Source organism: Rattus norvegicus, chromosome 5, assembly GCF_021556685.1.
Source record: "Rattus norvegicus strain SHRSP/BbbUtx chromosome 5, alternate assembly SHRSP_T2T, whole genome shotgun sequence".
NCBI classification, from domain to species: Eukaryota; Metazoa; Chordata; class Mammalia; order Rodentia; family Muridae; genus Rattus; species Rattus norvegicus.
The window spans coordinates 127,146,385-127,161,073 of record NC_141538.1 but is presented as its reverse complement, the minus strand read 5'-3'; the positions used below and the strand labels follow the sequence as shown (position 1 = coordinate 127,161,073).

The 14,689-nt window shown below is 49.2% G+C and overlaps 1 protein-coding gene across 1 annotated transcript; it reads left to right on the top strand.

Annotated features, from left to right (window-relative positions):
- The first annotated feature begins 4,863 nt into the window (after positions 1 to 4,863).
- Positions 4,864 to 14,483, top strand: Tmem61 (transmembrane protein 61). The gene is given in 3 exon segments (NM_001402111.1): positions 4,864 to 5,530; positions 8,715 to 9,064; positions 14,057 to 14,483. Coding segments are annotated over 3 exon segments (594 nt in total). The 5' UTR covers positions 4,864 to 5,515; the 3' UTR covers positions 14,286 to 14,483.
- Positions 14,484 to 14,689: the final 206 nt, after the last annotated feature.

Sequence of the window (14,689 nt, the reverse complement as noted above, 5' to 3'; positions counted from 1 at the left end):
GGGTGCTGTGAGGGGCAGACCTGCCTCGTAGTCAAAAGACCTTTTAATAATGAAACAGCTATAAATGCTATATTGTCTGAGTCGTTGAGGCTTTTGAAGACTATAGCATATCTAAACAATCTACAACATGCATATTTTCGGGATAATCGAGACTACAATCTAATATGTCCATGAGCTTGACTAATTGATTATTAACTTGAATTATTTGGCTATCCTAAACAGTTTGTAACATCATCTATTTAAATCACTGGGACTATTCTTTGTATTTTTTTAAAAAGATTTATTTATTTATTTCATGTATATGGGTACACTGTCACTGTCTTCATGCACACCAGAAGAGAGCATCGGGTCCACATTACAGATGGTTGTGACCTACCATGTGGTTGCTGGGAATTGAACTCAGGACCTCTGGAAGAGCAGTCAGTGCTCTTAACTGCTGAGCCATCTCTCCAGCCCTAATCTTTGTATTTTAAAATGAGTTGCATAGGCATAATACCTATGTAAGAGTTGAATCACACATATATCACGCAGTAACAAAATTAATCTTAAATTTTGTCTTATTATACAAAGATTTATATCAATGAAAACCTGAAATCTGTATCAACATACAAAAAAATTGTACTAATGTAACAAACTATAACCTCAATTGTGCATCAAAACATAAAGGTCTCAACCAATGGTTGATTATGGCTACAAAATGCTTTTTGGTTTAAGAATAGATTCAATAATCAACCCCTATGTGTCTAACTTCTTATAATATCTCTATATTCCCCTTTTCTTTTTAACACCTTCCCTTTATCTAAGGAAGAAAGGATACAGAAGAGGAAAGGAAAGATAGAAATCCCTGAGTCTAAACTTTCTATTTTGTTTCCTCCCTGTCCAAGACCATAATTATCTATAATCATCCCTTAAAAATGACAACAGATCTACAACTCACAAAATGACCAAAACCATGCACCCCAGCTTAAGAGACTGTGACAATGGTCTTTTTTTTTTTTTTTTTTTTTTTGAGCTGGGGACTGAACCCACTGCCTTGCGCTTGCCACTGAGCTAAATCCCCAACCCCGACAATGGTCTTTTTATAATTGTTTCCTGCTGAATTGGGGTGAAGAATTCATGTCTGAGGACCCAAAAACAAATTGGAAAAGTAGTTAAGTCAAAAGAAAGCTGGCTGTAGCATTTTTAGTCTTGTCTCGATGTGCTGAAAAAGTTTAGGGCTTAACTGAAGTCCAGATTGGAACAGTCTGAAAGGCTGGATGAACCGAGGTCATCTGTGATTAGCAGTCCTTTTTGAAGCTGTTCCAGAAGCCAGACTCTGGAAATAGCATCAGTCTGAGGCAGGATCAAGCAGGGAGCTGGAATAACAGGTCTCAGCATCTCAGCATCCCCGAGGGTGAATCCTGTCAGGGCTGCCCTCCTGGTCCTTTATTCTGTAACATACAAACCTTACAAGCAGCACATAGTTCTATGGAGACATTTGTGTGGGATGTGCAGGGTGCACAGGTCAACTAAGGATGATTTCCTGCTCTTTGTTTGGGCAGGTGAAAGACAACTGTATTCTATAGGTTAGTTTGATCATATGATCAAACTGCAATATAAATCTCCATCCGTGCTATATAAAAGAATGGTGTGTAATAATAAGTCATGAGAATTCTGTAGCCAACAAGATGTATTGGCCATGTAAGCTAACGTTCTGGCTGGATATATATATATATATATATATATATATATATATATATATATATATGTATACACACACACACACACACACACACACACACACACACACACATCCCAGTCCGTTTCAGAGTTGTTTCAATAGAGGATTTAGCAATACATATTACCAGTGCATTTGGTCCTTTTGATTTTCTCCTGTCTGCAGCCAAGATCTTCAGGGTCTCTCTCTCTCTCTCTCTCTCTCTCTCTCTCTCTCTCTCTCTCTCTCCCTCCCTCCCTCCCTCCCTCTCTCAAATCTGATCCTTATCACTTTGGAAGGAGTCCAAAGCCTTTTCTTCTTTCTTGTTAACACAAATACACAGCCTCTTTCTCAGCAGACCATGTCTTTGTCTGGCACTTTGAAGTCATTTTCTACCTAGGTGTGCTTTATTTCAACCTCTCTCACAGAAGATGTAAAATACCAGCATAACCATTAAACATGTAACCACCTTCATTTTGATAATTTAAAACAATTAAAAACTATTATTATTATGATCACCACCATCATCACCATCATTATTTATTGAGATAGGGTTTCTCTGTCTAGCCTGGTCTGACTTGGATTTCTCTGAACATTAGGCTGGCCTCAAACTCATAAGAGAGCTATCTGTTACCTGCCTTTGCCTTCCAAGTATTGAGATCAAAGGCTTGGATTTCTTTAATTATTATCTATGTATCCTTGAAAACATCTGTATCAATTCTCATTTCTTTCTCTCTTTTTTAGAGATTGTGGATTTATTAATCTTACCCCGTTTTCTCATAACTGAATATCCTCTGTATTCAACTCCATTCTATCCCTTCCATTTACTGTACAGGCCTATTCCCAAGCCATCACCTATCTGCTGAGTGTGTGACTTGGACATGTGTCAGCGTTAGAGATGAGCTGTAATCAGTTCTCCCATGGGGGCCATGTTTATAGAGACTGGTTGCTCAGACAAAACGTGACATCCTATTTTAAGTTAGCCCTCACGAGCTGCCATTCGTTCTCCGGTGGGAACCCTACATTCCAGGGGGAAGGACTGGCCGCACAGAGTAGTGTAGCTCTCAGGAGCATATCCTTTGTTTTTCTGTTGGATAAAAGCAAAACAATTCTGCCCCAGTCCCAACTCTAGGTCTCCACATTGACCAGCAGAATATATCATTCCTAGGGCAGATTTGGTTTTTGGCAACAGAAAAGCATCATCTTTTAATTTGAAATTATAAACACACCTATATTCCTCTTTCTCTTTATATAAATTTAAGATTGGTTGTGTGTTTATTTATTTATTTATTTAATGTATGTGAGTACACTGTAGCTGTCTTCAGACACACCAGAAGAGGGCATCCCATTACAGATGGTTGTGAGCCACCATGTGGTTGCTGGAAATTGAACTCAGGACCTCTGGAAGAGTAGTTAGTGCTCTTAACCGCTGAGCGGTCTCTCCAGCCCTTATTTATTCTCTAAACTACTAAGTACATTCTTAATTATTATTAAGCAAAAATTTATATATAGTACTTTTAAGGGGAAAATGTATCGTATTGAATCCCAGACGGTTGTTTGGTAGTGGTCGTGCATTAGTAGAGCGTCCCACCCTGAATTTATTGTGCAGACCAGGCAGGCCCAGAATTTAGAGACCTGCCTGTTTCTGCCTCTTGTGTCTGTTGCGTCTCACTTCAGACGCTATACTGTGACTGGAGACTGACACCCATCCTCAGCTCAGAGCTGCACTTCAGCAGCTGCACCATGCGGTGCCTGGGAAGAACCCAGTCTGGCTGGTGTAAACCTGCTATTTTAGCTTGTGGGCTCCTGGTGTGCCATTCAGTTTTGGGAGGTGGGGGGCAGATCTGTGTCTTAGCTCATGCTATGAACCCTGGGGTCAAACATGTCGAACAAGCACGCATTCCAATCCTCCTTCTGAACTTAGCACAATTTGGAGGAGAAACCAATGTTGCTAAGAAACCATGTCTCCTAGCCTTCCTAGTCTTAAAGGGACAGCTTGAGGGTTTTTTTTATCTGGGATCTGAAATCAGTTTGTTAAAAGTGAGTTCTTTAGGCTACTTGTTCAAAGAGGATGTGCAGGTGTACTCAGGCCCACAGTGGCTATGCCAGCTTCCGGAAGCAGGCAGGAAGGACGAAGATGGAGACAGAAATGGCCCAGTTCCTTGTATTCCAAATGTACTCCATTTCAGTGCCCTGGAATCCCTAGGGGTCAGGAGCTGTGGTGCTGACAATCCTGCAGCCCTCCCTCCTGCATCACCCACTGTGAGTGTTAAGTCACTCTGAGTAAGCGCCTACTGTTTTCATGAACAGGTAGTTTTGGGAGCCCAGAAGAAGGGGGTTAGCTTGGTTCGTGTTGTATATCTGTGGGAGGAGCAATGAACCACAGTAGTAGTAGCATATGCTAACCTGGACCAAGCCATAGGGAACTTGTGACTGAAGAAAGATTCCACTCAGAGTGCCTGAGTTCTTTGAGCCTTAATTCCTTCCTCCGGTGAGGTCCCTTGTGCGTTGTCTGTTTTCTTTCTCATTGTGTGCGGTCTGCATAGATATTCCATTTTACTGCAGAAAACATGCCCGGAGCAGGCTGAGAGGCCGAGTGGCCGAGTGGGGACATCTGACTTTGCCCCATCCCATCAAGACAGCCTGCCAGTGACTAGCAGCCCCTTGGTGCCTAGGAGATGTGGGTGGGAGATAGGAGGCCATGACACTTTTGTCTCCTTTAATTTCAGCTGTGCAGGTATCCGCACACATAGGGTGTGTCCCCTCCCTGCCTCCTATCCCCAGTTGAGTCACTGCATGGTAAGGTTGAGGTCCAGCCTGGACCTTGCTTGACCCTGGGTCTCTGGTTAGAAAATCAAGGCCTTACAAGGGAATTGTGGTTTCTGTCTCCAGCCATTTGCAGGTTAGACAAGTCTGGCCATATCCTCTGTAACATGGAGATCCAGAGCCCCCTTCCCAGGGCAGCCACTGGAGCTTAATGAGACCTTTCCTCTCCCAGAGACGCTGGTCTGCATACACTCTTTCGGTACACAATGGCTCAATGCATGACTCTCCCCTAACCTGGGGAGACCTCCCTAAGGACAGGAACCACGAACCATGAGGCTTGGGATTCAGCCAGACACCCTTCTTCTCTTAGAAGGCAGAGTCTCCCTCCAGGGAAGGTCCTCCCTCCATGCTGGTCCTCTGACTGATAATGCTGTCCTGGAATGTGGAGAGAATAAGGGAGGGTTGGGGAGCTGCTCTCTGGCCCTGCGGTAAAGCCAGTCCGATGAACGTAGGGTGCAGGAAACAATGGGATAAGCGACTTTCCCTTTTTGAGCCTCAGTTTCTTTTTCCTGTGACACAGGTGTGAGGGGGTCCTGGCTTAGGTTTCCCACAGTCCACCCCACCTGGATGTCTCTGGGAAATGAGTTTCCAGGCCCAAGCTCTATCTGCGCAGTTTCTACTTCTCTGGGAAATTGCTTCCCCCTCAGTAGACTATCCCTTTAAGGTTGGGCGGGGCCTGTTGGACAGTGGCCCGTGAGGAAGCACTGAAGCGGGGCCACTAGAGTCCTTGAGGTAGTTAGTGTCGATCCAAGGTCTAGGAGACAGTGGGTGGGTGGCTTCCCAGTGGGATCCCCAGCTGCTGGGAGGGGTGACAAGGGGGGAAGGAAGAACCTTACTGAGCCCTGGGCTCAATCTTACTGGGGACCTCAAGGAGCGGATGAAGTGCCCAGGGTGCAGCTGTGGATAGCTGCCAGCGCGTCCCCAGATGCTTGCTGCCTGCAGAGCTCAGCCACAGGCCTTCTAATGTGCTGGGCTCTCGCCTAGACCAGTCTAATGACTGCGTGTGAGGTGGGTGCGAACATCCTGTCTCCCTCCCTCGCGAATACCCCAACTTCTGCTAAAGGGTGTGGCCCTTCCTCTAACCTGGACCTGGCAGAACTGACCCCGTGCCCTAACTCCTGCTGTCTAAGGCCACTGCACTCAGCCTGGCGCCAGCTTCTCCGCAGTTCATGGGTGTAGGTTACAGAAACAAGTGTCTAGGGTGTTCTTACAGTTCTTACAGAAGCAAGAACATTGCAAAGTTCTCCCCATCTCTGTCAGTCTGGGTGCAGGTGCAGCTCCCTTCTTCCTCTTCTGATGGCAACAGGGCTTTCTTCTCGCCGATTTGAAATGAACCCTTTGCCATAGACAGCTGGGGCAAGAGTAGGTACTTTCCTGGTCCAATTCCCTCCCGATATGGTAGAGTACTTTTACTGGGGGTATGGGGTGCATTTAGGCATTGAAACACTGGATAACTTGGTCATGTCTGAGTAGGACTAGCTCAGGATACAGTTTGCTGAACTTAACTCCATAATGTCTTACCCCTGACAGCCAGGGTGTGAACTAAAGATGTGGGTATCAGAAGGCTGCTCAACCAAGGCCCCAGAGTTAACCAGCTGCCCATGAGGGGGGTGCTACAGACAAAGCCTCCTGGTGGGAAAGGATTTCTCTAACATGAGGGAGGTGGGCAAGGTCCCTGTGAGAGGTGATATTGGTTTCCTTTCTGAACAGGGTAAAGTGGGGACCCAGGCAGAAGGAGTAACAGGTCTAGGAGGAAGTTCTGAGTGGCTCAAGTTGAAGTTAATGTGGGACAAGGGGAGCATGGCAGAACAGTGGAGTTGGAGCCGGCTTGGCAGGCCCTGGCAGAGTGTCAGGATGTGGTGGAACTTCTCTGGGACAGGAGAGCTTCCTGTCTGCCTCCAAGGGATTGGAAGTCACACCTTCCCTTCCAAGGAGCCCTTCCTTCCTCCTCTGTCAAGATGCAGGGGCTGTAGGCACAACCATGTAAAGGGTAGTGAAGTGTCTGATGGTGGCTTCTCTGAAATGGGAATGGAAAGGTCCAGCATTAGGACTTGCTGATAACCAGCCAGCACCAGGCTCTATAATGAGAAAGAAAACCCCTACCACACAAGGCACAGGCTTTCTTTTGTTGGGGGCGGGGAATCAAAACTTTCCGTCCTCCCTAATGGCTGCTTAGCACGTGCCATGCCTGTCCCCAAGATCCACACAATGGAGGGAAGCCCCTTAGAAGAAGGTGGTCACTATTGAGACACACTGAGAGCCCTTGCAGGGACTTGCCTGAGGTTGGGACACACAAATTGTCATCACATGAAGCCAGGAGGATGACTTGTTGGGGGAGATCAGCCTGACAGATATGGACTCATGGGGTGGTCTCAACTGAAGGCCTAAAACTGTACATACAGAGTGAACATACAGAGGAACCTGAGATAGGTTAGATCCACATCTACATCTCGCCATAACCAGTGTCCCTAGGGTATCACTGTGGTGGGCATCAAGAGGACACCTGTAAAGTGCGGGGTATGGTGCCCAGCTGGGCAAATGCCCCCAGCAATGCCTGCCATTATCACCGTGTATGTAGACCAAAGGAAGACTGGGTAGAAAACAGTGCCATGGGCTCATGCTTGTCTCAGAGGATTCATCCTGGCGTGTATTTTGCCACTTCATCCTCTTCGCGATGAGCAATTTTTGCTGTCCTGGAAAATGGAAGACATCATAGGTGTCTTCAAGCTTGCGTGTCCAGGTGTGAACTCTGTAGATATGTGGATCCCTTCTATACTTGGCTCTGAATGAAAGGCCCTTCCCTAGTTTGGGCCGTGTCTCCTCAGTTGTAGAATGGCCGTTCTTCTGCACCACCCACCTACCTTGGTTATGGGAGTCAAAGCTGTTGAAGGTGGAGGAGCCGTCACCTTGTCTGCAGGTCCAGGATTTCCTCTGCTGCCTCCTTTGGTGCTTTTTCCAAACTGGGTACTCCAGCCTTGTTTGGAATGGGTCTGTCGCCTTCCATGGCCTTGCCTTGATTGGAGGCAGGATGAACGTTCCCAAAGGCTAATTCCCCTCAAAGAGCTGCATTCCATAGCATCTCTATACGCAGCTGGTGACTCAGTGACCCAGGGAACTCTGGCTTGGATGGAGGACAACCAAGGACTGGACAACCTTAAGAGGTGTGTGGTGTGCTCCGAGAGGGCCCAGGGGTCTCAGAAGTTTCCCGAGCAAGGGCTAAGCTGAGCCTTGCAGGAAGGTAATGGGAAGGCACCACACAGAAGGCTCATTGGGACAGTGGCTTAGAGGTGAGCGTTGGGGACCAGTGCCAGCCTCTTCTGGTCTGTAGGATCTAGGACCTGGCTTGTTTCCTGAAGCTTCCCCGTGCAATGTTTTTTCTAAGTCCTTCCTCTTCCCGTGATTCATATGAGTTCAAAAGAGCAAAATACATGAGTGCTTCCCTTCTGACAAGCACTCATGCTGAGCCTAACTTAAAATAAATCTTCTTAAAAATGCGTGGGTATGCCAGGCAGTAGGGGCATATACCTTTAATCCCAGCACTTGGGAGGCAGAAGAAAGCAGGTCTCTGTGAGTTCCAGAATAGCCAGGGCCACCCAGAGAAACCCTGTCCCAAAAAGTGAAAGAAAGAAAGAAAGAAAAAAGAAAAAAGAAAATGAAAAAGAAAAAAAGGTGAAGGTGTGGGTATTTTGCCAGCAAACATTATCTGTGCACCATGTGCATGCAGTACTCATGGAGGCCAGATAGGGCATCACATTCAACTTCACTTTCCCAGTTCCATTGCTCACACTTTTCCAGCTCCCCATGTCCCTGTATCTTTGGCTATATGGGGACACAAGGTAGACCCCATGAAGCAGTGACTATGACTAGGGGAGGAGAAGCAAGCCACAACCAGCAAGGCCTGGACTCTCCCACGAACTGTCCACCATAGGAACCATTCACCTACCAGGCCAAGGCCCCTGAGGCCTTTTTAGAGTCCCTGAATTAATGTGGCATGCTTATTAAGCACCTACTGTATCCCCGCCGTGGTGCTAGGAACCTGAAACAGCTTCTCTGTGACCATTAAAGTAGGCCTGTGTGCATGGGCATCTCATTCACAGGTAAGGAGACCGAAGTATAAGTCGGAAGACTTCTCCGAGGTCTTGGTACATTTTGCTAGATCGTTTCTTCAGATGCTCTCTCTTTCTGTGTGCAGACATGCGTCAGAGGCCGGGCAGCCTCCACTGTGCATTACTGCATGACGGTTGGTGGCACAGTGGTCCTGGTGGTTGGGACACTCTGCTTTGCGTGGTGGAGCGAAGGTAACACAGCTGTCCAGCCTGGCTCACTGGCCCCCACCGTGGAACAGCCATTGCCTGAGACGCCCCTGACTTGGCTCAAGTCTTTCAGCTTCCTCTGCTGTAGCATGGGTGGGGTGCTTCTGTTCTTTGGCCTGCTTTGGTCCATCCAGGAAAGCACAAAGAAGTCAAGCCAGGGGGACCTCTACCGATTCTCCAGAGACCTGTATCACCTTGCTGTGGAGTCCCCAGAGAAGGAGGGCTACAGGTCAGTGGGGCAGCGTGGGAAGTTTGGGCGATTCATTATAGTCATGCTAGCCAGTATTTGTTCAGTAAATTCCCATGAGATTCCTCCACTGGACAGGGCTTTGCTCTGTATCCCTAGTATGTGGAAACCCCATGACAGAGACGGATGACAAACCAGAGTACTGAGAGTCCAGACACAGTCCTATGGAGATGTGGAGAAATCTGGGAAGCCTTACAGGAGGAGACAGGAGCCAAGCTCACCAGAGAAGCACAGGAGTCATGAACCCAGCATAGGAAGGGTCCCTGAGAAACAAGAGGCATGGCCACGGCTAGGTACTGCACTGAGTGGCTTTTCCATATCCCTGGTGCTGTAGTCAGGACTTCTCCATTTGTGGAAGAGGAAGCCAGGCACAGAGACCTTAAATAACTTGCCCAAGGATATCTAACAGTATGTCAGAACTGGGGCTTAAATTCCAGCCACCTTGCTGGGAACCAGTGCTCTCCATAGCTCCTTGGCTCAGGAGACACCAGGGACAACGAGGGAGTTGACGTGAGAGAGCAGCTCACAGCAGGTGCCGAGCACAGAGTAGGTGTGTTGGAAGTGACAACCTTTTCTGATCTACAAAGGTGGGTGTAGGTGGGGCAAGGTAGGGCTTGGATGGGCATGGGGTGGGGGTTGGGTGAAGGTAGAAAGAAACGATTGCATTAAAACCGTTCTCGGCCTGCTTTTCCATGCTGCTATCCCCTGGCCTTTGGACATGAAACATGTGACCCTCCTGTCCCAAGGGCTGGGGTTACAGGCATGCATCTGTATGCCCAGCTTTCAGAACATCGTCTTAGAATCTGATCCCCATAGATGTGCTGTGGTCTCTGTGTGTTGTATGTGTACATTTGTGTTTTGTATCTGGAGGCCAATCTTGCCCTGTAAGGAAGCCGGTCGTGCGTATTCTCACTGAGGACTTGTTTACTCAACAAAGCATCCCTAGGATCTGAAGTCTGCATGAGTTCTTCACCCTTTGCTTGTACCTTTATGCCACTGGGAACCACCACTGCTGTCCGTGGGAGGCGTTTTCTGTTACATGTAGCTCACAGGGGTGAACCTGTGGTCTGCAAGACTGTGGCCTCTGAACTTTGGCTCCATAAGCGCTGATGTCAGCTCAGTAGGGGCTAACCTGTGCTTCTGGGAACCGGTTGGGGACCTACCCAGATGTCTTTCTTTCCTTTGTAGGTACAGTATCTTCTGGGGTATCTTGCTATCACCCCATGGCTCCTTGAGGCCAGGTACAAGGTTCAACAGATAGTACATAGGCCAATAGCCAGATGTCCAGTGGGACATGGTGGGGCCCCCTGTAATCTAGCACGTGGAAGGCTGAGATAGAACAGTCCCCGGCCAGCCTGGGCTGCAGAGCTGGACCTTGGTTTTAAGAGACCATCAGAGGAAAGGGTACCGTATCCAGCCAAAGTTTGCTCTCCTCAGATGAGAAGTTGTCTCACAGTGAATGATCTACATGAACATAAGACCAGCTGGACTCTGACGGCTGGGCCAGCCTGTCCTCCTGCCCTGCCCAGCCTGGCCTGAGTGCAGAGGTGTTGCTGTTGTCTGTACACACAGCACTGTTGCCTCAACAGGGCCCAGGCCACAGCTGCAGGTTAGGTGAGCTACTCCGTCCTCAGCCAGTTAGGCAGGATAACTAACACCCCTTGCCGGGAAGCCTGAAGCAGGGCCCTTCCAGCTCTGAGACCTGTCTTAGGGTTTTACTGCCGTGAACAGACACCATGACCATGGCAAGTCTTATAAAGGACAACATTTAATTGGGGCTGGCTTACAGGTTCAGAGGTTCAGTCCATCATCATCAAGGTGGAAACAGGGCGGCATCTAGACAGGCATGGTGTAGGCAGAACTGAGAGTTCTACATCTTCATCTGAAGGCTTCCTATGGAAGACTGACTTCCAGGCAGTTAGGGTGAACGTCTTAAGCCCATGTCCACAGTGACACACCTATTCCAACAAGGCCACACCACCCAACAGTGCCACTCCTTGGGCTAAGCACATACAAACCATAACAGAGACCCACGTTTCATATTCAGAAACAGGTGTGACTGGGTATGGAGAAAGTCATCTGCTCGTCCGAACTTTCTCATCCCCATGGGAGGGACCTCACACCTAGTTACCTGGTTGTAGCTAGAACAGGCTTTTCATCTGTTGGCTTGGGCATTTCTCTTTCCACCACAGACCTTATTACCCCATTTAGTTACCTACTCTTTCTTGTCTCTATCTAACACTGACTAAGTATCTACCATGTGTTGGGTCCAACTCTTAGGGACAAGACAGAAAATATCCCACCTTAGGAGATTGCCATCTGGCAGCCATCAGCCCTGGAGGTGTAGGGCCAGAGGCCCCTGTGTCCTTCAGGGAGCACAGCAGACAGTGTAGGTCCTGCTCTGAAGGCCAACTTTCTGTCGCTGCCCTTTCTGTCAGAAGACTCTGTTGAGTGTCTACAAATGTCCCTAGGTTTTCTGAGGCACACCTGATGCCCCATTTGTCAGTTGTAGCAGAAGGAAGGGCAGGCCTTCTGTATCAGCTGCTCACTACTAACAAAATACCTGAGAAAAGGTCTCGAGGAAGGGTTTATTTGGGCTCATGGTTTGAGGGTACATCCCGCCATACTAGGGAGGACGTGGTGGCAGCAGTGTACGGCAGCTGGTCCTGTGTCCACAGTTAGAGATGAATGGGTCTCAGCTCACTTGGTTCTTTCCATTCTATGCAGGACCTCAGCCTGGGAGATGCTACACTGTGTGTGGGATGATGCGTCCACACATTCCCAGAGCTTTGTCTCCTAGGCAACTCTAGATGTTGCCAAGTTGATGCTGAAGATGAACCATAATTCCTTTCTCCTCTAGTGTGCTGCTGGGCTCCTGAGAGACGGCCATGGTGGTTGTGTATGCCACATAGTCTGCACCCTTAGCTTCCCCTGCTCTTCTTTATGGCAGTCTTGGCCTCTAACAGGCCTGAGCCTTGCTCACAGGGAGGGTGATTGGCGATTGGGCTTGTTTTACAAATGGGTAAAGTGTGGGGTAAACATGAGCTCTGCCGCTAGAGGACTGTGCACTTAGCTGATGTGTTTTTCACTCATTCCTGTGAGGTGGGTGGGGCTTACTCCTGTTCTATTGGGTTTGCCCTCTCAATAGAAAGCCACCGGGGTCAGCCTGGAGCCCGTCTCTTGCTCCTACAAGGCTGTCCTAGTCTCTGTGCATGACCACACCCCATAGCCACAGAGCTTTGTGTCGAGAGCCTCCCATGCTCTAGGACAGAACCTTGCAAAGGCCCAAGTTCCCAGCATTCTTGTATTCTGGCTATGACCTTGGGCAGTTAAGTCTGATGAGCTATCTGGTGACAGGCACTGGTTGAGGGCTGTTGCACACCTGCCCTCTAAGCAAACTTCCTGCTGTGGGCTGAGCTCCTGGAGTTCCTGAGCCCTAGCCTACTGGATGCCACATGCTGGGATCTCTGCCTCTGAGCCCTTGTGGGCCTCTCCACAGGGTCACTGCCTTTCCCCATCCCAGGTCCCCAGAGATGGCTGTCACCCTAACAGCAGAAGGCAGGCTCACCTTCCTGGTCTCAGAGCAGCTCTGCAGGTCCTGGATTTAAACAAAGCATGGTTGAGGATTCTGGTTTGCCACATGCAGACCCAGGACCAGATCGTGGGAGGGCAGAGAATGTCTGGGAGATGGACATGAAGGGCGAGGAGGGCCCTAGGAGCCCTGTGCTACACATGCTCCTCTGGGCTGTTAACCCTTTCTCTGCTTTTCTTCTTCTGCATCTGTGGCAAGTATTATCCCCACTTCACAGATGAGGAAAAAGAGGCCTAGAGAATGTGAAAACTGGACCCAGATACACAGCACTAGAATCCAGTGTGCTGCTTCCAGAAACACAGCTTCTCAGCACCCTCGCCCACCTTTCCTTTTTCCTGATTTGTTGAGACAGGGTCTCACTAGGTAGTCCTAGCTGGGCTTGAACTTACTGTGAGGGCCAAGCTGGCTTCAAACACAGATCTCGCTGCCTCTGACTCTAGCATACTGAGATGACATTCATATTCTCACCAGGCTTGGCAGGAGCATTGCTCTCCCGTGCAAAGCCTGCTGGGAGCTCAGAGGAAGGTGAGCACTGGTTGGCACTCTGCTGCCGGCCTTCTGGCAGCTCCTCAGCCCTCTCCTTCCAAATCCATGCTTAATTCAAATCCAGGGCCTGCAGAGCTTCTGTGACATCAGGGGGGTAAGCCTGACTCCCAGTGGCCTGCTGTGAGCATGGCAGCCGGCTCAGGAACCTGGGATGGGGCTTCGCAGGGCTCAGATGCAGGGCATCTGTCCTTGGAATGCAGCCTGCCAAGCCTGATCAGGGTGGCCTCTGAGGACCCAGGCTTTGCCTCCCACCACTTTGAGTCGGTTTGGTAGTTTAGGTGTGAAGGGTGGGCTGGAGAATCAGGGGTGGACAGCAGTGCAGAGTGGAAGACTGAGCAAGCTCTCTCCCCCTGGAGGCACGCAAGGATAAGCAATTACCTGACAAACGTGCCCTGTTCAGCCTCAAGCATCCAGATGGGTAGATGCTCCAAATGGAGGCCTCACACTCTGCCCTGAACATCACAACTGTCACTTTACAAATGACATTTCAGTCATCCGGGAGCCTTTCTGTCTGTGGACTGCCACTCAGTATCTCAACAACTCCCCCTTCCCTGAAGCGTCTGCTCTCAGTGTTTAGACACTCAAGACAAGCACGGAGTGTCAGTACAGTGACATCGAAGAGTGGAGACAGGTCAGAAGATGTCCCGGGGAAGTTTCAAAGTGGGGAGTGGTGGCAGCAAGAAGCATGGGAAGAGAACAGAGGTGTGGGTGTGTGAGGAGGAGGGAGAACTGACGATGGCAGCTGCTCCAGCGTCATAAGGAGACTCCCCCCTCTCCCTGGAATGAAGGAGAGTTTTGAGCTGGTCCTGCTAACAGCCTCTTTCTTATTCCCACAGGCCTCCTAAGGAGACTGCCATTCCCACTTATGAGGAGACCATGTACTGTCCACTGGCTGAAGGTCCCCTGCAATGCCCCGTGCAAGCTGAAGAAGATCTCCAGTGCCATGCTCCAGAGGATGCCCGGCTGGGGTCAACATCCTTCTCACCCCCACCCAGCTACGAGAGCATCATCCTTGCTCACGGGGCTGTTTCTGGATTGAGTGCTGCGAGCTCCAGCCCAGGTTGAGCTCAGGCTGCGGGAGAGTTACAGATCTCCAGCAGGCTGTGAAAATGTTCCCTAACCAGAGAGCTTTGCTTGGGGCCTCCACCAATACTGGTTCACAGCAGGAACTCAACAAGAGGTTTATTGCTGGGTGCTGTCTATGCATCCGTTGCTGTGTGAGCACTAGTTGGCTTTAAATAAACCCCACTTGATTATGTCTCATGTTCTATGCGTGGCTGGCTCCTATAATTGTCCCTGTACTGGGGAGACCATCATCCAGGTCCCAACTGGAAGAGGACCTCTAAGCTGGCGTGCTGGGATCAGCAGCTGACAGCTGGGAGAGCATGTGTGGCGAACACCGGGCCAGAGGCAGAAGCAGATGTGGTACAAGTTTACACACCTAATTTGTGGCCAAGAGAACACAGACT